At 50.6% G+C, this 24,128-nt stretch overlaps 1 protein-coding gene across 1 annotated transcript in view; it reads right to left on the bottom strand.

Annotated features, from left to right (window-relative positions):
• Csmd2 (CUB and Sushi multiple domains 2) overlaps positions 1-24,128 on the bottom strand; it is a 561,027-nt gene that overhangs the window by 258,708 nt on the left and 278,191 nt on the right. The window contains exons 6-7 of the mRNA XM_051172054.1: positions 19,105-19,217; positions 4,592-4,669 (exon numbers count right to left, since the gene is read on the bottom strand). Of these exons, the coding sequence (XP_051028011.1) occupies positions 4,592-4,669; positions 19,105-19,217 (191 nt within the window). The remainder of the gene's footprint in view (positions 1-4,591; positions 4,670-19,104; positions 19,218-24,128) is intronic.

Here is a 24,128-nt window from a genome sequence, read left to right as displayed (position 1 = left end):
GGCAAGCAAGGACCAGAATATTCTCTCCCACCCCTCCCAGTGTTACACCAGCCGAGAGTACCAACCAGATGTTATCTGGGGTCTTTCTTGTATGACATTTTTACGCCTTTTTACAAAAACTATATGCATGGCTGCCTGAGCTCAACCAGTGCTCAGTCTGGGCGGCGGGTACACACAGTGCAGGCAACAGGCAGCCCCTGGGCCCCTGTCTGTTTGTTGTTCTTTTTGGTTCACATTGTGCAGGCTGGCCTGACTTCACGCCTCTGAATTCCTGGAGCGGAGGACGACTGACAACCTAGGCCAGGCGGACATCTTGGCCAGAGAAGTTTTCATTCAAGGACCCACCGATCCCACGACTCCAGTGACAACTCAGGAGTTACAGGGTGTCTGCAGCAACAGCCTCAGAGCTTGCTCGTGTGCCATACTCTTCCATTCAGCACCCATAATGTGAGAGAGATACTCTATCACCCACTTACACACTGCTCACTCAGTCACCACAGTGGGCAATACATTCGTCGAGTCCCCCTCCCCCACCCTTGTACAAGGCTTTTTTTTTTTTTTTTCCTACAAAAGGGAGATGCCAATGCCAAGGGCGGTCAGGAATGACCATTGTCTTCAAGGAGTTTCCCAGTGAGAGAAGCCGTCAAGCATTGAAGAAATTTCAGGGCCAGAAGTGGGAGGTGATGAAGGGATGCTCAGATTGGGGACCAGGCGTGAATTACTAGGAGAAGTGTGGAAAATTTCCCAGAGGAATAGGCACTTAACATGCATCTTATAAAGGGACAAGATTTAGACACACGGGGACAGTGACAAAGGCAGAAGGCAGGCACAGAAGAGTGAGGTGGAGAGAGAGAGAGAGAGAAACAGAACTGGGGTGTCAGGTGCAGCTAGAGTACAGGGAGGAGGAACATGACAAGGTGAAATGTGAGGCTTCGGATATGCGACCTTTCAGGGGTGTGAGCCTTATCCTGAGTACACAGGAGTAGGGGGCTGTTGGAGAGGCCTGTATAGCTGGGTGTGCGGCACACACGGCACACACCTTTAATCCCAGCACTTGAGCAGTCGAGGAAGCTGTAACTCCGTGAGTTCAAGACTGGCCTGTGCTACACAAGTTCAAGGTCAGCCAGTGCTACATTGTGACAAACAAACAAACAAACAAACAAACAAAACAAATCCAAGACCCCCCCCGCAACACACACACACACACACACACACACACACCCCAATAAGGCTCCTCCTTATTGAAGGAAGGTCTATGCTCACTTGGGTCAAGGACAACAGGAGTCCGTGAGACACGTGTCTTGGAGAATGGATGAAGAAAAGAGGACATCAGAGAACGGAGATCAATAAGGCAGGAAGAGCGAGAGCAAGGGCCTCCTGAGCTTGGGGCCGTGAGGACACTGGTAGCTGATGGAAGGGAAGGTCCTGCTGAGGTTTGAGCTCATTACCACAAGTAGCGGCCTAGAGCAGGCCCTGCTCCTATCTCCACGTAGTTCAGGGGATGGCTGACAAAGGCATCCGGCCACTTAGGCTTCAGCCTCAGGCCAGACACAGGCAGAACTCTTGTCTGTGTGGTGATGCCAGCAAGACCTCTTGGGTGAGGCATGCCATCTCTCTGGACATTAGTCTGTACCCTGTTCCCTTCCTTATCAGATCCATGGACTTCCAGAGTTTTTACATCCTCACCTTAACAGAACTATGACTCCCACCAACCGCGAAACCTGCAGGCTGGGGCAGCAAGACTGACGTCTCTGAAGCAAGAGTGAGTTTGGGGGGTGGGGGTGGGGGGGAAGGGACCACGGTGTTTTGCAAGGATGGGAAAGAAGGAGGCAACTGGGGCTCTAGGTCAATGGGAGTTTGGGGAGTAAAGGCAGTAACTAGGACGGGATGATGGTCCCCTGTCCCTAATGACTTCATCTTTTGTCTCTTGGACCATCCTCGCAGCAGATGCTAAGCTAAGAGGCCATCTTCCTCAAGTCCTGCCCATTCAGCTCTTCCATGGACCACATCCATCCCAAGGTCCCTACCAATGGAAACAGCCACCCCTTAGCAGCACCCTTGAGAATTCTCAACCGTTCCCACCACTTCCTTTGCCCCCTAATTCAGTACTGACAGCCATCTAGGATGTAGGTAAGGCTGGACCAGAGCTACAGATGACAAAGCCCAGCGCCCTGCCTCCCTGATGTCAGCCAGCCCCTAAGGTACTATTCAGAAGGTTACAAGCCCACGGACACCCAGCCAGCACCCTTTTCCTGAGCAGTGAGTGGTGGTAGTCTTTTGAAGACCTACCAGGCTGCTCTCCAGGAAATAAGCAAACTTATGTCAGATCACTACAGGAATTTCAGAAGCGGAAAACATTCCCACTACCTTCAGTGGGAACTTCCTATCCCCACCGCCAGTCTAAACCAGAAATGGGGATTCGATTTGCTATTGGCCATTGGGGGGGTCAAGAATGCAGGGCAACCCTGATCCAACCCGGGATGGCCCCACAACGAGGAAAATCTGTGGCAATGACTTCTATCCCAAAGGAAGGGAGATACTGAGAGGTGCACAGCTGGGAGCCATGGCCAGGGGGCTGGTTCCCACAGACTGTCGGGACTAATCATTAGGGTCCACTCCTTCCCTGAGTTCAAGACTGCTGTCCACAGGGGCCTGAGCAGAATATAAATGGTGAGCCTGTGCAGATACTGGCAGCTGCCTCAGAGGAACTTGAGTCAAACTCACACATTTTTAAAGGAAGTCTTACAATCTCGTTAGAAGAAATATCATTTACATGTGTAAAGATTATATCTGTATAAAGATTGTTTGTATTACTTTCTTAGACTAGTTTCTTTCTTTTTCTGGGGCTACTGTGGACACCTGGGGGAAAGTGTAGGTGATAAAAAAACAACAACAAAAACAAAGCAAAAACAAAAACAAAAACAAAAAAACCAAACCAACCCATGGACTCTCTCAGATAAATGCACCCCCACACCACATGTATTTTTCAGCGACTTGGTGGGCCTCCCACAGTAATGGAAGGCCTAAGGCCTACCTCAAGTCTATAGCATCCCTAAAAGAAGGCAAGCTAGGGATCTGTACCATCATTTTATACATTTTATATATGTTAAAACTAAACCATTAGTTTCTAGGGTAACATGGAATAACCATGGGAGGCTCTTCCCCCCAGCCTCCTAACCCCCAAACACTGGACACTTCTTTAAGCTTACTATGGCAAAGTATAAAGCAAAGCCACAGTTGCCTTGGTTCATTTGGTCTCCATGGCTACAGAAAGAACATTTTGGCCCAAGGCCTAAGTGGACCATACTGTGCAGGGTCTAGGGCTGGACCAGAGCTCTCCTAGAGCCCCATCTCTGCCCCTGATGTCCTTAACCAAGCACAAAAGCAGAGTCCCCTCACTTCCTTCCGTCATCAGACCTCCTGGAGCAGCGACCACCATAGAATCCGCTCTGTTTAACAGCCACCAGTACCTTCTGACTGGACAGAACTTGAGACTAGAGCAGTCCCCACATACTGGTCCATTCTTGTCAGGCCCCTACTGCCTCTGTCCCCAGCCATCTTCTGGCCACAGACACCAGATCAGACCTTGGGAAACCTGGTAGATTTCCTCCATCTCTCTTACCAAGTATACTTCTGGCAATTGAAGAGAAAAATAATGAATGTAGGGAGGTGAGACAGGAGGGAGCAGGAGGAGAAGCAAGGAGAAGAGAGAAGCAGAGGGCAGGTCAGAGGAGGGACAGGAGGGAGGGAGGAGCGTGAGGAGGGAGGGGGAGGGCAGCTAAGGGAGTGACAGGCTGGAAACTCAGAATCAGTTTCCTAGGGACCAGAGTAGCTTCCCTGTAGTTGGTTGCAGAAAGGAGATGGAGTGTCTGCTTGCCACCCCAAGGCTTACACCCTAAGTCCCTTCAGCAGAGGCCAGAGAGCACACGTGTCTCTCTAGACATGACGTTCTAGACCATTCTTCATTACCAGGCCTCTTTTCATCTTCCACACACTGATAGCAGAAACACGTTCCCAAAGACGCAATTTGCCCAAGAAGGGTGCTGCCAGGATTCCCACCCCTACCCCACCCCTACCCCACCCCTAGAGCCAAGACCCAATTCCCCAACTCTGCTCTGCCCAGCCAGGTCCAGCACCCTTGGAGGGGTTTATAAGACACATCCCTTTCTCCTCTTCACCGTCTGACGGACCGTGGGAGCCACCCCTCTCCATAGCCCAGCCGGAAAAGGCACCAGAGAGAGGACTGTCTCAGCAGGGTGGAAGTGATTCAAAAGGAAAAAATAAAGAGAGAAATGTGCAGTAATGACTCCCTGGACTGCAGATCGAATGGGAGGTGAGGAGGGAAGAGGAAGGGGAAGATGGAAGGAGAAGGCAGAAGGCAGCCCGCTCATTGGCTGCAGGCTCACCGAGTCCATGCACAGGAGGGAGGGAGGGAGGGACCAGGGAAGTCATCTATCAGAGGCTGCCTTCCCTGTGGTTACAGCCGGTCACTATACCACCAGAGGTTCAGACCCAAGCGTGAGCCCTGTGCTCTGGCACGCGGGGCGGGCGGGGCGGGCGCGGCGGGCAGGGCGGGCCAGCCAACACTTACATACAGACGTCTTCTGGTTGTTGTCTTTACTGGGCATCAGCTTCACGCCTCGGGACTTCAGTTCAATCTGCTTCTTGACTAGGGAGGACAGAGAAGGAAAGATGGTTGGAGGGATAATCTGTGACCTGGACAAGCTTCCTGTAGAATGAGGGATGCCTGTTCTTTTGACAGTTGTGACATACAACGTCATCTACCCAGTTCAAGCTTGAGAACCATGGGATCCAGCAGCAACAACAGATACATTGCCCTCCCCCCCACCCCGCCCAAATATCTTATTTTAAGTACGTTTTGGGGGTGTATTCACAGCTATGCTGGGCTGCATGTGGTCCAGGAGCCATGGGTTAGACACACCTGCAAGTTAGATCTATTTTGTCTCTTGGCTTGGGACATTCCATGGGGGGGGGGTGACTGGGGGAACTGCTTCCTGTGTAGTAACATAGCAAGGGGTGGCAGGGTCTCTGCCATGAAGGAACAGACCTTTGGGGGAGGCACGGAAGGGGCTCCACCACTCTGTGGTGTCTGATGGGCTCTGGACTTGCCCAGGCTTTTCCTGGGAATGAAAGTTCCCTACTGCTGAGGCTCTGGGATATAAACTATCTTCAGTCTTCTCCTGGGGGTGTGTTGGGGGATCTTTTGTGAGCATCTGCAGCCTGCTAAGTTTAGATCTGGAATGTTCTCCCCCAAACTAGGTACTAAGGGTTCAATTGCCAGCCTGGTAGGTGGTAGAAGCTTCTCTAGGTGGGACTTACGCAAAGGAAGGTAGGTCATCAAACATGGGTCCTTTAAAAGGTTCTTTGGACCCCAGACTAGTCCCGTTTCTCCCTTTGTTTCCCTTCTGCCCATGAAGTTGGGGGCTCCTCCACCAGGTGCTCCCTCCACCATGGATTGTGGTGCCACAGGCCCAACCCATAGACTGATAGCTCTTGGAATCATGAGCCCAAATAACCCTTTCTTCTTTTTAACTTGATTAGCCTTAGGTATTTGTTATAGCAACGAAAAGCTGACAAATGCACAGTCCACCCTCTGCATGTCTGCTACTCCATGGATTTTTTTCCTACACAATTTCTGAGCCAGCCCTGACAGGGAATCATGAACTGGGTCAAGTTCGAGTTGTTACTATTTCCCATATCGGACTATTTGTGAGATGAATCTTTGTGGTACTGGGAATTAAATCCAGAACTCAGGCATCTCAGGCAAGTGGCCTACCACTGGGCTCTACATCTTTGCCCCGTGGTGTGATTTTTGTCGCCATTGCAGAGGCGAGGTATATTTTTCTACCACCCCCTTGACCTTGGGTTTGGCCACTGGAAATTTGGAGACCTTGGGTCCAAAGCCTTGAAAAGCACCTGCTGGATTAGGCCCGCTTGCTGCATCCTCACCATCACAGGGAGATGTAGCTGTGGAGTTGAGACAACAGGGTCCAGCTAGACCCAGCCCATGCCAGCTGACTTACGGGGATGGAACTTGGGTGGCTGCCTGATGGATTACATAAAAAGTCTTGACTCTGCCCATTTGACAGCTCTTTCGGGCCTATGCTGAGGAGCACGTAGAATGCAGGGTTCCCAGACACAACAGCTCATTCTTTGCCCATCTATCTCTTCTGGTCTGGCTTCCCCTGTCCCCAGGGCATTCACCCAGGGCTACCAGAACTCATTGCACCTCTGGTTCTAAAATCTTAGGTCCCTATTGCCACATCAATTGGCCTCTGGCTGCTGACTCAGCCAACAGCTGTGCCCAGGCACTTGCTGTATGCCAACCCCCTCCCCTTCCCCCTCTCCCTCCCCCCCTTCCCTGCTGCTTTACCAGGTTCTTCACAGGCCTCCATGGCTCCTCACTCTCCAACCACACAGGATCTCTCAGTAAATCCTCCCCAGTGTATACCCCAGGAGCCACTTCTGACAAGCTCCATATCTGTCACCTCCATATCTGTCACAAGTTGCCGCCAGTACTTCTCCCCTGGTTGCCATGACCTCCTGCCTTCCTCCTTTGTCTCCGAGTAGGTCAAGGGTCAGAGGACTCCTGGTTAAGTGTAAGGCAGACCATGCTGCCTCCATCTCTGCTTAGAGCACATTGGGGGCAACATGCCTTCCTGGAGCACAAGGGTCAACCTGCTCTCCCTGTGGCCTCATCGTCTTTCTTTTTGACCTCCACAGCATTTCTCCAGCCACACAGACCTCTCCAAGGTTTCTGCAGTATGCCGGGAATACTGAGTACTTTAGCTGATAGTTTCTCTAGAATACTTCCCCTCATGTGTCTGTAACTTGCTCCCCTTTTCCCTGGAGACAGTTGGGCAAAACTTTTTTCCTTAGTGAGCCTTCACCCAGGACCCCATTAAAGGGCACCTCCAGCCCCAGTTCTCCTGCCCCTCCTGAGTCCATCTTTTGAGTGTTCTAGCATACAATATCATTTGTAGACTTTTAAAATTTCCTCAATTAATTTAATTAATTAAAATGTGAAGGCATGCTCTTACTCTGTAACCCTAGCTGGCCTAGAACTCATTACGCGTAGAGCAGCCTGGCCTCAAATTCGCAGAGACCTGCCTTCTGCCTTCCCAGTGCTGGGACCAAAGGTGTGTGTCACCACACCTGGCTCGCTTATCATTTCATACACAGTGTAAGCTTGACCAAGGAGAGCCCTCTTGCTGGTTGCTGTATTTTCAGTGCCTAATAGAGTACCTAGGGTCCCAGGGATCAGTCGCTGGGTCTCTAAACTTCCAACCTCCTTGCCTGGTAGCTATTATGTTTGCTCGACAGGAAAATAAAACCGGGGATCAAAGAAGGTCAGGTGACTGGAGTTAGAGCACAGAGATGAGACCCAAACATTCTGTGACTGACCCCTTGATTGATTCCAAGGGCACTGGTACTGTCCACTGTCCCCAGTCCCAGTTCAGATGCTGAAGGCTCAGATGCTCACTTAGGACAGGAGGAAACACACCAGTTCCCAAACCAAAGTCCACAGTGTCAGGTGTGCACAAGAGTCTCCCAGTGCTCCCACTTATGGCTAAAAAAAAAAAAAAAAAAAAGCCAACCAATGAATTTATTCCCCTGACAAGTGGCTGTCTACGTGGAATGCATGATGGAATTCAGTCACTACCAACGGAGCCCCATTCTCCCTCTGCACTCTGGAACCCTCTTTATAAATGTTCATTGCTCTCTGTGTGTATCCAGCAGGAAAATTTCCAATGAACACTAACATGGGCGCATTATCAAACAGAGGGCATTAGCAGGGAAACATGCATTATTCAAGCCCAGCTAATACGGTATGGCTGGGATTCAACCATCCCTGGGAGAAACGGAGCTGTCTGAGTATTATGAGGAAAGCTGAAGTTCCTGCCCTTAAGGCCACAGGGCAACAAGGGGAGCGTGTGTGTGTGTGTGTGTGTGTGTGTGTGTGTGTGTGTATGTGTGTGTGTGTGTGTGTGTATGTGTTGTGGCCAGGAAGAGAGGGGGTGCTCTTAATGGGGGGTGATGGTGGTAGTGTGTGTTTGTGTGTGTGTGTGTGTAAGTAAGAGAGAGAGAGAGAGAGCGAGAGCGAGAGAGAGCGAGATGTGGCCAGGAAGAGAGGGATTGCTATTGATGAGGTGAGGGTGGGAGTGGGGGTAGTGTGTGTGTGTGTGTGTGTGTGTGTGTGTGTGTGTGTGTGTGTTGTGACCAGGAAGAGAGGGGGTGCTATTAATGGAGTGGTGGTGGTAGTGTGTGTGTGTGTTTGTGTGTGTGTGTGTGTGTGTGTGTGTGTGTACGCGCGCGCGTGTGAGTGATGTAGCCAGGAAGAGAGGGGCTGCTAAGGGAAGCCACTCTTTCTCAAAACTGCACTGCAGAAAAGCCTCCCATCTCCCTGCATCCCCATTCCCTTGTGTCTCCCACCCCCCACCCCCCCACCTTCTAGAGACTCCAGAAAGACTCCTGACTTTGGGGTCTGTACTGGCTAGTTTCATGTCAACTTGACAAGTTAGGGTTACTTGGGAAGAGGGAACCTCAACGGAGAAAATATCCCTACCAGATTGGCCTATGGGAAGACATTTTCTTGATCAATGATTGGAGAGAGAGAGAGGGCCCAGCCCACTGTGGATTGCTGCTGCCCCCTGGGGTGGGGTGTGGTGAGGGGGAGAAGCTTCTCCTGAGATGTGTAAGAAGGCACGATGAGCAAGCCAGGAAGCAGCACTCCTGCATGGCTTCAGCTTCTCCCGCCTCCACGGTCCCGCCTTGAGCTCCCGCCCCAATTTCCTTCAGTGATGGATGGTGATGTGGAACTGTTAACTGAAGTAAACCGTCTCCTCCCCAGGTCGCTTTTGGTCACGGTGTTTTATCACGGCAATAGGAACCCTAACTAAGACAGGATGGATCTCCTCTCCTCTCCTCTCCTCTCCTCTCCTCTCCCCAGAAGAACTGCCCAACCCTCAGGCTTGGGGCTTGGCAGCTGTGTGCAGCTGTCCCCAGCGAATGACGTCATCCCCTAGGCGGAGCTAGAGCGCCCTTCCTTCCCTTTTCCTTTCATATCCTCCCACTGTTACTAGGGGACAAACTTACCAAAGTGACCGGTGCTAAGTGAGAAGGAACCTAAAAAGTTAACATATGTATTACCTTTGCTGCTTTTTACTCTCCAGGTTTGCACCCTCTGTGATACCTTTGAGCATCAGAAGGTCACGGGACATGCATCAGAATCTATGGGCAGAATGTGTGCCCTCATGAAGTTAGCCTGGGAAGTACAGGCATCACAGCTCTTTGAGCAGAGGTTCCTCATTCCAGCCACACAATCTTATAAGATGCCCATGCAGGCGCGGCTGGCCCAGGCTCTGGGGAGCTATCGTCTACAGCTGGCCCACATCATGTGGAAGCTGATGTATGGGTCAGTGTTATGGTCTGAACATGAAGTGTCTGTGGGAAGGGAAGGCTTACAAAGCCCAGGGTGCTAGCTGAAGGCATTGGTAAGTGTGGGGTCGGCCTGGAGGAGGTAGGCCATGGAGCACCTCCTTGGCATCTGTATCTTGCCCAAACCCCTTCCTGTGTGTCTCTCTCTGCTTCCTGAGCACTGTAAAACGGGTGGGTGGCTTTGCTCCACCACACCTCCACAGTGGTAGCCTCACTTTAGGCTCAGCAAATGGAGCCAGTTGAGCATTGGCTAAAACCTTGGAATGCAGAGCAAAACTAAATCTTTTATCCCTGGAACTTGTTTTGTTTTTTTTTTTTAACCACAGCAACAAACATCTAATGGAGGAATGGCTCTGGAGAAGTGAAATTACTGCATGGGGTCCGAAGCCCACAGAACGGGGTTTGGGGAGGAATTTAGAAGGATCTGGAGGGACAGGCTGGGAAGCCTATGATGCTGTGAGCTGAGACTGGTGGGAAGCTCTGATTGGAGGTCAGAGATAATCATGTAGATAGGACGTCTAGTGAGAACTGGGTGCGGGACATCCATGTTACATTGAACTTCTCGACAGTCTGTCCAGGTCTTAAGGGCTCACGGCTCTTTCTTGGTTGAATGCAGGGCAGTCGTATGGCATTGCATGGAATTAGGAACTGTCATTGTTTTTATTTAAAGATTAAGGGTGGTTTAAAGAGCTGCCTTTGGGTGTCAGGTTAATGGGGGTGGACTTATGATGCTTAATATTAATTTTCAAGTAGTTGGACTGAGAGATGCCTAAGAGATGAGGAGCAGCACATGGCTAGACTTGAGGGCTCTGACCTAGGCAATGATGTTAGCCACTGATGGATTTCAGATCTGAACAGACTATTGGGAGATCAGAACTGTGAGAGGCGGGGCTTAACTAGAGGAAGGGGGTCGTTGCGGGGGGGGGGGCCAAGGGGGGGTGTCATGCCTTTGAAGGGTACAGCTTAGTCTTGGCCCATTCCTGGTTTTTTCTTCTTACTGGCTGTTTCTCCACCACACACTCCCACCACCATGCCTCAGTCTCAAAATGATGGAGTCAGCTGCCTTTGAACCAAAATAAATCTTTCTTCTTTTTAAGTTGTTCCTCTTGGGTATTTGTCTAAGACAGTCAGGAATGTGGATCTAGGCAAGATCTATATATCACCAGGGACATTAGCATCAAAGAGCCTCAGCTGAGAGGATCCCAGGGACACAGTCACACCTTAGGTTGGCATACAGTACAAGAGCCTCCCCAGGTGGGTGGAACACGGCACACCAGGGGAAATCAACCACCAAATAAGCTCACTGAAAAACTAACTCAGCGGATCCAAGTGGACCAGGGTGCCAAGGGGAAGGTGCCATAGAGTCTCTGAGAGTACAACTACAGGCCCAGTCAGAAAAGGGGGGGTGGGTGGGTCGTATGCATATATGATATGGCAGAGCAGCTTGGTGTTCTTGTGGGAATCCTACCAGTGGGAGCAGGGGCTGTCTCTGACTCTTTTGCCTCTTTGGGGGGACCCTTCTCCTCCTACTGGGTTGCCTTGTCCAGCCTTGATGGGATGGTATGTGCCTGGTCTTATTGTTATGCCCTGTTTGGTTCATGTCCCCGGGAGGCCTGCTCTTCTCTGAGGGGAGGCAGAGGAGGGGTGGATCTGGGGGAGAGGAGAGGTTGGGGAAGAGACTAGGGGGAGGGGAGAGGGGAAACTGCAATCTGGATATAATAAGGGAATAGTAAAAAAAAAAAAAAAAAAGGAAAAAAGGGGGGTCACATGAATAGTTGGGTAAGTCAGTAAGAACCTTGAGAATTTCTAGGGTACATTTATTCATATCGCCTATACCTTCACTCAGTAGTGGGTGTGTCTGCAAGCACTGTGCCACTGGGGGGTACACCGAGGCACTAGGTGATAGAAGGAGAGCTTTACTTAGGGGGTGGGGAGATGGCTCAGTGGTTAGACAGCTTACTGCATGAGCAAGAGAACCCACATAAATTCCGGGAGGATATGTTGCCTTGCCTTAATTCTAGCTCTAGAAAACAGAGACACGGGCTCCTCAGAGCAAGCTGGCTAGCCAGACCATACACATTAGTGAATTTTAGGTTTGGTTGTGAGACCTTGTCTCGGTGAAGAGCCTCCACAAGCACACACCCACAAGTGTGTGTGCATACAGAGGCACATACATCCAAGGAGGCATACAAACACTTCATACAGAAACATATGACAAGAAGGAAAAAGAAATAAGGTTCTATAATTACCAATGAAGTGAAGAAAAGGTACAGCCTGCTGCTGGCCGGGTGCTTCTCAGGACACTCAAATGCACACCCCTTGCTGCACACACGCGTATAAGTGGCATCCACACACATATGGTCATTCACGTTTGCAACCAGGACCCTCACAAGCATACATGCGAACCTGTGTCTGCAGATATTCACGCAGAGAAGACAAGTCACACGTGGATATGTGCATTCTACTGTAAGTGAAGAGTGGGGCTCCCAAGGGAAGCGTGCCAGCTCTAACTGGTGGATGGAAGTCGTGGTAGGAATACCCATCTCCTCCGAATGAGAATGGCTGCAGAAGGCTGCCACATCGCTCCTCCCATTCTTTACATCCTGGTTAGTTACAAGGCACCCCCCCCCCCCGCCCCTGCTGTTGCAAAGGTTGGTGAGACTCATGGCATGCAGTGAGCAGGAGGAATTGAGCGAAATGGAGAGCTCTCCAGTCTGAAGCACAGGTTATCAGGATAAACTAACAGGAGACAAGGCCACCTTAGGGCAAAGAGGGAAGCCTGGCCTCTCCCCCCAAGGCCCTGGCAGTACAGACGGAGACAAATCCTATGCCTGTAGATTCAGACTTTGCGTCCCTGAGTTGCAGCTGACTGTCCTGTTGAGTAAGTCAACCCCAAACCCCTTGCGACCACTCCTCCCCAAATTGTTTGCTCACTCTCAGAAAGTTTCCCAACCCTTCCTGCAAGGGTCTCAGCTGCTCCTGTCTAACCTCACCCTCTCTTGTTTAGATCTTGTCCTGCCCATCTTCTGAAAGCTGCATAGGGTAGCTGAGAACTGAATTCTGATCTCTTTGTGGGACACGGGAAGGGTGTGTGTGCATCCTACAGCTTGCCCTCCCTTCCCGCTGCTGCTGCTGCTGCTGCTGCTGCTGCTGCTGGTGCTGCTGCGGATGAGCCTTGCTGCTAGGCTAGCAGTTCTGTGAATCTGCTTCAATGCTTCACATCTTTGCTAGACAAGGCTGGTGTCCAGAACTCGAGCTCTCCAGTGCAGATGGACGTGCAGGGCAGATGCCTGAGGCCTCAGGCCACAGGGTGCGGACCATGCTGCAGTCACTACAAAGGGAAGAGTGATGATTCCTGAGTGCAGCTGGCGCTGCCTCCAGGCCAACCGACTCACAGAAAGAATACCAACTATGGGGTTCCAGACTTGATGGAGAAGGGGCTGGACAGACTGCGGTGACTAGCTACTGCGCCGGCATGCACAGCTGAATGGAAGGGTGAGGCCAGAGGTGTTCAGCTGGGAGAAACTGGGACAGGGGTCATGGTACATGTCAACGTCATATTTAAAGAACTTAAGGTTCACCCGAAATCTGTGACATTCTCCAAAGGGAGGGATCAAGTTACCACAGTGTCTGCAAACTACCACTGATGTCGACCTCAGAGGCTGGCAGGGTGTCAGCATAGCAAAAAACAGAAAAATATTGAATGATAAGCTAGAAAAACAAAGGCACAGAAGATGACCAGACTCCACCTCTCACAGCTCACACAGCACATCCAAATTCTGTGATGTGAGCCTGGGGATGCTTAGGTTTCCAGGGCCCCATCTCCTGAAATGGACAATGACCACCGCAAGGCTGTGGTCAGACTGCCCGAGATTTCTTGGATATAACTTAGCCTGAAGGTCCAGCAATCAATGCTCTAAGGTCAGACATGTGTTGTTCCCTGGCCCACAGGCCACACAAGGCCCAGGACAGCTGTGAATGTGGGCCAAGAAAAAAAGCATAAGCTTACTTAAAACGGTATGCGGGTTTCTTGTTTGTTTGTTTTGCTGTCGTTTCTGTAACTTGATTACATGCCAAAAGGCTGGCCATGACAGGTAGGTTTTGGTGACACAGAAATAATTGTCAAAGCTATTGTGACGTTGTGTCATTTAAAAAAAAAAAAAAGAGGGGGTGGCTTTGATTCATGAAGGACTTAGGAAAACTGGGAGAGGATATTGGGACGGGAGATGGTGGCGTGTTTCTGGACAGCAAAGGTGACAACTCAAACTGTGAACCAGATACAGGAATGTTGAGCAGTGAGAATTCTGCTACTCATATTTTTCTACAGAGGAAAACTAAGGAGGCATTTGGCAAAATGTCAGTACGGTAGCCATGCCGAAGCCTGATGTGACATGGAAGGGGACAGAAAGAAACAGACGCAGGTAGACTGAGGGCTGCCAAATCTACTGATGGGAACAGCTTCCATCAGGGTGCCCTGCATCCTTGGAGTCACCGCGCCAGTGAACGATGAAAAACAGCTTCGTAGAAATAACGCAGAGAGTAGCTCAAGCTCTGGCACAAACCATCACTAAGACATCAACTGTTGGAGGATCACTGATAATTGAGAAAATTATGCAAAGCTTTCAGAGCTGGCTGCGCACGATGCTTGGGGTTGGGGGGTGGGGTGTTTCAAATCTGGCAGAGAGCCTCACTGTGGCCAGCTGAGGTTTTGAGTGTGCTACTGGATGCTGTGTTGCTGTGACCTCTTGGTTAGCCACTGAACAAGCAATGTGTGGCTACTGGAAATTCTGAAGGGAAGGGGACGTGTGTGTGTGTGTGTGTGTGTGTGTGTGTGTGTGTGTGTGTGTGTGTGTGTGTGTGTGTGTGTGTGTGTGTGTGCGCGCGCGCGCGTGCGTGTATGCACACATTATACCGAACCCAGATGCTGGTTCTGGGTGCTTTTCCTTCACCTTATTTTTTGAGGCAGGCTCTCTCACTGAATCTTGGGTGGCCAATGAGTTCTTGTTTTCACTCCCTCCTTTTCTCCCCAGTGCTGGGGTTACAGATGTGTGTTACTGCACCAGCCTTCCACATGGGGGTACTGGGGAGCCCACCTCAGGTCCTCAAGCGTGAGTGGCAGGCATTCTATTGACTGAGGCATCTCCCAGCACAGTAGTTCCTAGAACAGTGTCTTTGCAGTTATTGACGGGCAGGGTGGCAGGCTTCACATACAACTTGAGAGAATTCAGCTGCTCTCACTCAGTTCCTCATTTCAGTTGCCTGTGCTGGGCTGTTGTCTCCACTTGGAACATCTTCCATCCATTCTCTATCTGACCTCTTCTAACTGGAAGGGGCCAGAGCCTCGCTCCTTCTACATTTAGGTGATGCCATCCCTTGGGCTGGAGTTTAGCACTGAGCAAATAGGAGAAAGCAAGCTAAGCATCTGGCTTTGCCATTCTGTCTCTGCTTCCCGACTGCTGGTGTGCAGCCACGGTTGCCCTGCTATGATGGATTGCTCCCTCCACCTGTGAGCTAGAATAAGCCCGTTCTTTCCTAACTTGCTTCTTTCTGTCAGGTGATTTGTTACAGCAACCAAAAATATAACCAACACCAGCTGCTCACAACCTCAGGCTTCCGGGCTGCCATGCAATGTGCCTTCAAGGGGACACAGTCACTCTGTTGATGACTGAGACCAGAAGGCAGAAGGGGCCATTGGTCTGTCCCTGGGCCACCAGGGTTCACATGGAAAGACAGGCAGTAGAAGGAGAGGTGGAACCAGGCTGGCATGTGGCACTAGACAATAATCAGTGGGTGAGAGCTGGAGGCAAGAGGCACGCATACAAGGAGAAGGGAGCTGCCCTAACCGTGCCTCTCCCATGGCATACATTTCCTCTAGACAGAGGTTGGGTGGGATGTGAGGTGGAGGGCTCCCTTTCTTGAGCACCTGCCACGTGACAGGGCCCCCTGTCACTTCCTGTAGTCCTTATGGGGTGGACTGCAATCGTGTTTCCAGAAGATGACAGTAACTGGTGGCTGGTGATCACGTGTGTGAAGGAAGTTGAGTGTGGTTATGGTTTGATTGTGAAATGTCCCCAACGGCGGGGGCGGGGGCAGGGGCAGGGGCAGGGGCATGTGTTTGGACACTTGGTTTCTGGCTGGTAGAACTATTTTGGGAGGCTGTGGGACCTTTGGGAAGTGGGGTTCAAATGGAGGAAGTAGCTTCTCACATCTCACTCCACCTTAACCCCGCAGCCCCAAGATAACTGCCTCTCATGCACTATGCCCCTGCTGGCATCTTGCCTCGGATGAGCAAGCCTTTTCCATAAGGAGTTCCTGCCTACAGACTAGGTTTAAAGGCCACCCTCCTTGGTTGTGAATGCTCTCCTCTGCCTCAAGAGCTCTAGAGCAGCCAGAGACTCAGGTGTGAAAGAATGAATGCAGATGTGCTTCTGGTATGCTCTTTCATGGAGGACAAAATCTGGCTTTCATGTGTCATGAAATATTGCGTGTGTGTGTGTGTGTGTGTGTGTGTGTGTGTGTGTGTGTGTGTATGAATATGAATCACGTTTATGTGCATAGGTTGGTGTGAGTATGAATGTGGTTCATGTTTATGTGCATATGTGCAAGTGTTGGTGTGTGTGTGTGTGTGTGTGTGTGTGCGCGCGCACACACACACACACACACCTGTGCAGTGGCCAGAGGAGGGAGTCTGTCAGGTGTCCTGCTCTAGTTTTCTCTGCCTTATTGCTTTGAGTCAGAGTCTCTCACTACACCTGCAAGCCCCAGAGATCCTCCTGTCTCTGCCCCACTGAAAGCTGGGGTTACATGCCCTGTGTGGTTCTGAGATTTTTTTTTTACCATTGTGCTGGGGTTTTGTTTTGCTTTTGTTTTCTGCTCTATTCCTAAGTTTCTCCAGCAGTAAGAATTCTTCCACTATACTGAATCTGAGAGTTCTTAGTGAGGGCCAAGTGCAGCTCTCGCCACGCTGTAGGGAAGGTTCCTATCTGAGCCTCTTTTTAAAACTGTTCTCTCAGGAGTGGGGCAGAGCCTCACACTCACCCTTCTCTGCCAGCATGGACTGATGCCATGTGGAGAACATTGTAAAGTGCAGCAAATTCACCCCTTGCCCTGGTGGCCAGTTAGAGGTGCATCCGGCTAGGACTCAGACCTCTGGGCACCATCATACTAGCTGTTACTGTGCCTGGCCATGAACATGACTGAACTCTCTTATTATCATCGTTGTAATCATTGTTGTTTGTACGTATGTATGGTGGGTGTGTGTATGTGTGTGTGTATGGGCACACATGTGTGCATGAGTGTGGAGGACAGACATTCATGACAAATATCCTCCTCAATCATGCTCCACTTTATTTTATTTATTTATTTATTTTACTTAGGTAGAGTCTATCACTTGTACCCAGGGCTTACCAGTTTGGCCAACCAGCCTGCTTGCTCAGGGAACCTGCTGTTCGTACCTCTTGAGCACTGGGAATATAGGTAGGCTGCCACACCCACTTGGCAATATGTGAATCCTGGGGATCTGTACTCCAATTCTCACACTTGTATAGCAAGTACTTTGCCTACTGAGTCATCTCCCAGCCTCCCCACCACCACCTCTATCTTCCTCATCCTCCTCCTCATCATTTCATTATCGCCACCATCACCACCATCACTATCACCATCACCACTAGAAAAAGTAGGCTCTGGGGGACAATCTTGGATTAACACAGTCACTAAGCAGTCCATATCTGTACTGAGTCTCCCTGGGCTGGAATGCAACACATGAGACCTGGGACCTACAGCACACCAGTGCTGGGTCATGCCCTGTGTGCTTGTAGAAATGGAACTGCCTATACACATGCAAACGTGCTTAGGTTGGATCAGTGACACCTTGGCAGTCCTGAGACTTGACAGCACAAAAGTCCTGAGTGGGAAAGTCAGGGGCACAGACTGGAGGGCAAAGCTTCAGGAAGGACAAGCCTGAAGCCGAGCTTCTCAGCTTGTGGGCCCATCCTGCTTCAGACAAGAGAAATCAAGTTAGTGGGTTCAGTTAGCATTACAAAATGGAAGAGAGAGCCTCAGGGTGCCTCACACCCAGGCCAAACACCCTGGGTGACAGTTTGTTCTATAGATGTGTGTGCACTGTAGGCCATGATTAGAAAAATGCATACATACACACATATACGTATTCATACATATATACATGGACATGGACATATATATATGTATGAATACGTATATGTGTGTATGTATGCATGCATACATATACACACACCTTTATGGTGGGGTAAGAATCACAAACAAAAGTTTCAAAGCCACTGAATGTACAGGCACAGGAGGACAGCTCAGGACAAAGCCTGTAATTTTATGGATAAACTCATACTGGCTTGTGGGTGAATTCCAGTTTCACTGCATAGGTAGGGGCTGTGTGTTCTTGGGCGGTGACACAACTTGTCTGAGCCCATACTAAAAGGAATAGGAGCTGTCAGGTCACTGTGCTTTGGGAGAAGCAGCCTAGCACACAACAGGTATCCAACAGCCACACAGTAGGTATGTAGTGAACAGGGGTGGGGTGGCTAGAGACTGCCTGCACACAGTAGCTATGTATCGAGCACACAGTGGGGATGTAATCAGATGACCTAGAATCTGCCTGGTGCCACGATCTTAGTGTTCAGGCCTGTCACTGAGCCTTCTCCTATCGCGGCGTTGCCTCTCTGGCTCAGGGACTGGGCCTCCATTGTAGTAAGGCCTGTCTCCAAAAATGCCAGGCTCTGTGGTGTCTTCAGGCCCTAGTGGTCTTCTGGTTTATTTTACACATATTGCAAAGGTTTCCTTTGGCGTAGACAAAGGAAATGAGGCCACTCGTTAAGTCGAGATATGAAAATACGGTTCCCACAACTGCAGCTTTTACTCTCCATCTCAGAGGATTTATCAGTTTTGAATACTGCAGGCAAGGTTCTGAGGCTACTCTGGTCCCCTACCGTGCATCCACTGGCTGCCTTGCCCTCCTTCAGGCAGAAGGTGTGGCCTCCTCACTTCTGGGTTAACCCACTCCTCTTCTTGAGGCTGCTCCTGGAGCACAGATGTGCTTGCCTGCAGCTCCTGCTCTGAGATGTTGGCCAGATCGGAGGCGGGAAGAGAGCAGGGATGCTCCCTAACGGGATCTTGCCTGTGCTTGCAATAAAGTTGTGCACTAAGTAGAAGGAAGAAGACTGGAGGTGTGGGGAGCCTCCAGACTGTAGGGGAGATGAGCTAACAACTGCTGAGCAAGCACGGGGCTCTGGCTCGGAAGAGTGGTAGGGATGGTGGCTGGGAAACTGGCTTCCCTTGCAGTGGAATGGGTGCTCAGCTGGCACCCACTTCACAGTGGGATTGGGAGGAGCAATGGAGGCGCCTGCCAAGCTCCTCACACTGGGTCTGACTCTAGCACTATTCACGATGGTGACCCTGACCTGGAGAGTGACAGCCAGGTCTACAGTGCCGCTCTGGTGGCTAAAGGCTACCTGGGCAGCTGCAGAGATGCAGGCATGGAGACCTCTGCGTCCACAAATGTAACAGACCCAAGACAATGATGTCCAAAGTCATATGTGGGTACCAGTGTGCAGGGCGGAGGCCCCCAAGGTCACCTCTGTTCTCTGACCACCTCTGTGGTCCGGCTATGCTTACCTTGGTACTGGGCGCTGAAGCCACGCTGCCGGTGGTTGCCGTCTGACGTGAAGTGCAGCCGCAGCCAGTTCTTGCTGCTGATGACAGGGGCTGGGAGGCTGGCTCCAGTAAACCTGGGAGACAGGACACAGAAAGGTAAACCTAGGGGCCAGGACATCCAGGAGTCTAACCCAACTCCATAGAAAGTGATGGGCACCACCCACTCAAGCAGCGTGGGGGGGTGGGGCTTGCAGCTGGAGGCATTTCCAGGCAAATTACTCCCTCCGTCCCTGATTCCCCAAATCCCACCAGATGCTCAGGGCCTGACACCACCCCTAAGGAGGTTAGGAGCCAAGTTGAGGGCCCTCTATGGACAACCCTACAGGCTTTGAGCTGCTTTGCCTATTTCCTGGGTCTTTGCTCTCTTCTGACTGGACTGTGCTCACTTATCTCTCTTCCTCCTTCGCTATATATACCGTCACTTCCCAGGACTCTAGGATGTCCCTGAAACACCCCAGCCCTAGGAAAGTCTTCCCAATCTTCTGGACATCAAAGTCACGCAGGCTGAGGCTCAGATCAAGGCTACCCTACTGTGGCCTTGTACCCAGCACCAGACCTTTCTAAGTGAGACGTCCAGCCCCAGAGGCTGTGGGGCTTAAGTGAGAAAATGTCTGGGTGCTAAGGCTATCCTAGGCTCTGAGATAGCCTTCGCTTACTCACAGCAACACCTTCCGTCCCCTGTAATACCACAGAACCCAACTCCAGTTACAACCCCCGCTGCCAAATCTCCTAAAGATCACCCCTCAGTAAGAGGCAGTGGGGCTGCATAGGGAAGGGGCTGCCTTGCGGAGGGACCAGCTGGCTGTGCTGTGTGACCTCAAGAAAGTCACTTTAACCCTCTGAGATTCTGTGAACTGATCTATAGAGTAGGGCTGGTGATATCCCCTCCTCGGGGTTGCAGGGACCCCACAAAATGACACTCTGGGGAGAGTGTGGGGTCCCCAGCAACAGCAGACTCCTGGGAATGGCATGTGATATTTATTCTCACCTCGGTGCTTAGGACCCAATGTGACACTTGGTACAAACAGAGCACTTCTGAGAAGCATTCCTGACTATTGGTAGGTAGTGGGGAAGCCAGCAAGAAGGGGGTAGCCCTAGAGGCTGCTAACAAGGAATGGGGCTCATGACCATCCCCCTTCCTGGAGCAGGAAATACCCCCCTAACCATAGGGTTGCATGGCAAAAGCCACTCTACCCAGATCTTCAGCTGGTTTGTGAAAACTGAACAGGAAGGAGCAAGGAATGAATAGTCAGAGCACACTTCCATTTGCCCTCCCCTCATCCCCCACCTTCCCACCCCTCCCCCACCATCCCACCCCCTTCCCCCATTCCCTGACATTCCTGCCAATCTAGCCCATTGGAAACTTGCCAAAAACAGTGATGCTTGCCCTCAGGTGAGTCTCCCAGACAGAGGGGAGGGAGGAGAAGGCAAGAGGTGGGGATACGGGAGGGGCAGATGCTGGGGAGACAACAGGGAAGAACCCAGAGTGGCTTTCCATAATGTACATTAAACAAAAGGTTTAGCCGAGGAGCTTGATACCCTCTGAACCGAATTCTTACTATACTGAAAACGCTGACGCACACAAAACTCTAGGAATATAACCCACAGTGCTTGGGCAGGAACTATTATAGAAACCAATTACTGTATTTCACCAGATCCCATTTAAAATAGTTTATTACAGGGTGAGTCATTTAAGTTTTCTAAGGAGCCTCAATTGGTATCGTGGGCTCCCCGCCCCCCCACACCCTAGGCCAAATTCAATTCGAGCTCAATGACAGCGCTTGGAGGCTATTTACATATGGGAAGTAGAATTAGGGAAAATTCACCTGAATAATTCAGAACTCAAGGCTGCTTCTTTTAAAAGGCAAGGGGTGGGGGCAGTCTAACCATCCAGATTATAAGTGGAGGTTGGAGGTTGGGGCAGGAAACTTCCCAGCTCAGGGGTGAGGTGGGAGATGATGCTTGCCTTCCTATGGGGACCTGGCACCTTGCAAACTGTTCCATCTCCTCCCAGACAGCAAGGTTTGTACGTGTTCTCTCTCTTTCTCTCTCTCTCTCTCTCTCTCTCTCTCTCTCTCTCTCTCTCTCTCTCTCTCTCCCTCCGTCCCCCTTCCCTCCCTCCCCTTTCGCTGTATCTCTGTGTCTCTCTGTTGAGTGTGCAGGCATGCACAACTGTGCATGTATGTGTGTACACACATGTGCTCAGCTCTGAACCCTCTGCCCCACTCTGTCTTTCCAAGCATACATGTGGAGCATTTGAGGGTGTCCTTGGCTCTGTCACAGAACTTGGGGCATCTGTGGCACGATCCTCACCAGATTGCTATGGAGAAATGGTGCCACCTTTGGCTCAAAGCTTTTAACAGGACCACGCACAGCGGCTCTCTCCTAGAATCCCAGCCCTCAGGAGGTTGAGTGAGGAGGATTGCTGGGAGTTTAAGGCCAGTCTGTGCTACATAGCAAGTGAACAGAACCCAAAACCAACCAATCAACAAACAAACAAACAAACGAAATCCTTTCCATGGCAGTAAGTACAAAGATATGGGTAACCCTGTAGGCTGAAGTCATGCTAAGCCAAAAGAGTGACGATGTAAGGGAATCAGGGGTAAGAGAGGGAGTGGGTCATGAGGGGAGATGGTACTCGTGAAGAGTCAGTGTGGGCGGTGAGCACGGACCGACCATGAGCGAAGATGCTGAGCAAAGTCTGTGAACGAGGACCATGAACTCGCAAGGCACACACATCAGAGTTTCAGTCACTGGAACTCTAGGAAAGCTGAAATGTGTGGTGAGAGGAAGTGGGCCCCTGGTAGCCAGAGCCGGGTTGAGAGCTGTCAGTGGATCCCACGTGGCCGAGGAGGAGGGAAATGGTCTGGATCTAGGTTCTGTAAACTGTGGGAAGGCCAATTGTGCCAGCAATCCAGTGAGCTGTGCATGCGCAACTGGGAGTATGATTTTATGTAAATGATATAAACAGAGCTCATTAAAAAGGAAACAAAGCAAGGAGAAACCCCAGTCGCTGCACTGTGGACCTCTACGGCCTTCGGGAGAGCCCCCTTTCTGCTTCCTCCTTTAACTCTTGTTTTCTTTTTCTTTCTTTCTTTCTTTCTTTCTTTCTTTCTTTCTTTTCTTTCTTTCTTTTTTTAAAGCTTTATTTATTTATTATGTATACAGCATTCTGCCTGCAGGCTACAAGAGAGTACCAGATTTCATTATAGATGGTTGTGAGCCACCATGTGGTTGCTGGGAATTGAACTCATGGCCTTTAGAGGAGCAGTCAGTGGCTCTTAACCTCTGAGCCATCTCTCCAGCCCCTAACTCTTGTTTTCTTATGCTCTAACAGCACGGGCCTTTCACCCTTGACCTCTGCTTGCCATGCTGACTTTCCTTCTAGACTCCTATCTGGCCCCTCTCACACGGGTATATGGGTGCACACACACACACACACACACACACACACACACACACACACACACACACACACACACACGATAGTCAAGCAGGAGTTTGCATGTTGGAAATAACCCTGTTCTCTGAACATCTTCCACCTTCATATTTCTACTCTCCGTGTTCTTTCCCAGTAGGCCACCAGGCTACACAGAGAGGTAAAGAAACCTGCTCAACATCACACAGTGCTTTATGGCAGAGGTGTGATCATAAGCTAAGCCATCACCTTCAGATCCCGGGCACCCAGCCAGCGAGGCGCTGTCACACACTCACGCCCATGGCACAGTCTAGGCTGAATTCTATCCTGTGTCTTCCTTCCTCTCCTCCTACCCTCCAGGATCCTCTTTAATTTTGTTCCCTCTTAGAATCATAATTAAAGGAGAGAACCACAAAGGGAGAGGCTCCCCCTTCAAACCTTTCTGTCCATATTAACTTCTCTCTGGGGGGTCCAGGGAATTCCAAGCTTGCCCAGTAAATCACTACCGCAGTACTACATAAAATGTATTTAAGCAATTACACTCAAAGTTTGAGGTTTTTTTTTTCTTCTTCTTCTTCTTCTCTCCCCTTTTTGGTAAATTGACTTCTGTTAAATGGGGCTTCATTAATGGAATCTGGCTTGGGGAGAATTAAAAAAAAAAAAGAAATCACTCCCTTTAATGCCCACAGTTGATTAGGGAGAGGGTTGCCTGGAGTGCCTCTGCAGAGTGTGCTCAGCCTTGGTCCTGGTGGCAGGACGGTGCTTTGTGAAGAGCATGTCTTCATAGAAGCTTCTCCTGTAGTCAGGGTGTTGGATGTTCCATCCAAATGGCAACAGTGAGTCCCCGGGCACTGCTGCCTGTCAGTGGAGACACGGGCGTCTGGTTTAGGTGTCAGCATCCCTGGAAAATTGTCAGTCCCAGGGGACACGCATGTATCCAGTCACCAGACATGCAGGGGACAAGGGCGCTGTGTGTCATGAAGAGCTGATGGAGCAATCCCTGTCTCCGGGCAGTGCCCCTCTCCTCACAGTCGCTGCATCTGCCAAGAGCACCCATGGCCACTCACGTGCTCACGTGGGCAGTGGTTCTGAACCACTGTGCCCCTGTAGGATTGGGGTTCCAGGCCTTTCTGCACCCTTTATCTCCAAGGCAGGCCTGGCAGAGGGCCAAATAGGGGAGGCAGGCATAACCCTAACTCGCTTCTTTCCCTCCACCTGTCGGGGGATTAAGGAGACACTGTGACATAAGCAAGGTAATTCTTCCAGAAAAATAAAATATTAGTGGAGCCCAGACTTTTTTTTGTTTTTGTTTTTTGTTTTTTGTTTTTTTGAGACAGGGTTTCTCTGTGTAGCCTTGGCTGTCCTGGACTCACTTTGTAGACCAGGCTAGCATCGAACTCACAGCGATCCACCTGCCTCTGCCTTCCAAGTGCTGGGATTAAAGGCGTGCACCACCTCACCCGGCTTGAGCCCAAACTCTTACACACCGTCACTCCCCAGTGACACCCACTCTGAGTCCCCACCTCTACAGTTTCCTCTACCCCAGACTGTCACCCTTGCTGCCCCG

This window comes from Acomys russatus, chromosome 29 (assembly GCF_903995435.1).
Source record: "Acomys russatus chromosome 29, mAcoRus1.1, whole genome shotgun sequence".
Lineage (NCBI taxonomy): Eukaryota > Metazoa > Chordata > Mammalia > Rodentia > Muridae > Acomys > Acomys russatus.
Note: the sequence above shows the minus strand (reverse complement) of the source record. Positions and strands in the feature narration are given on the sequence as shown.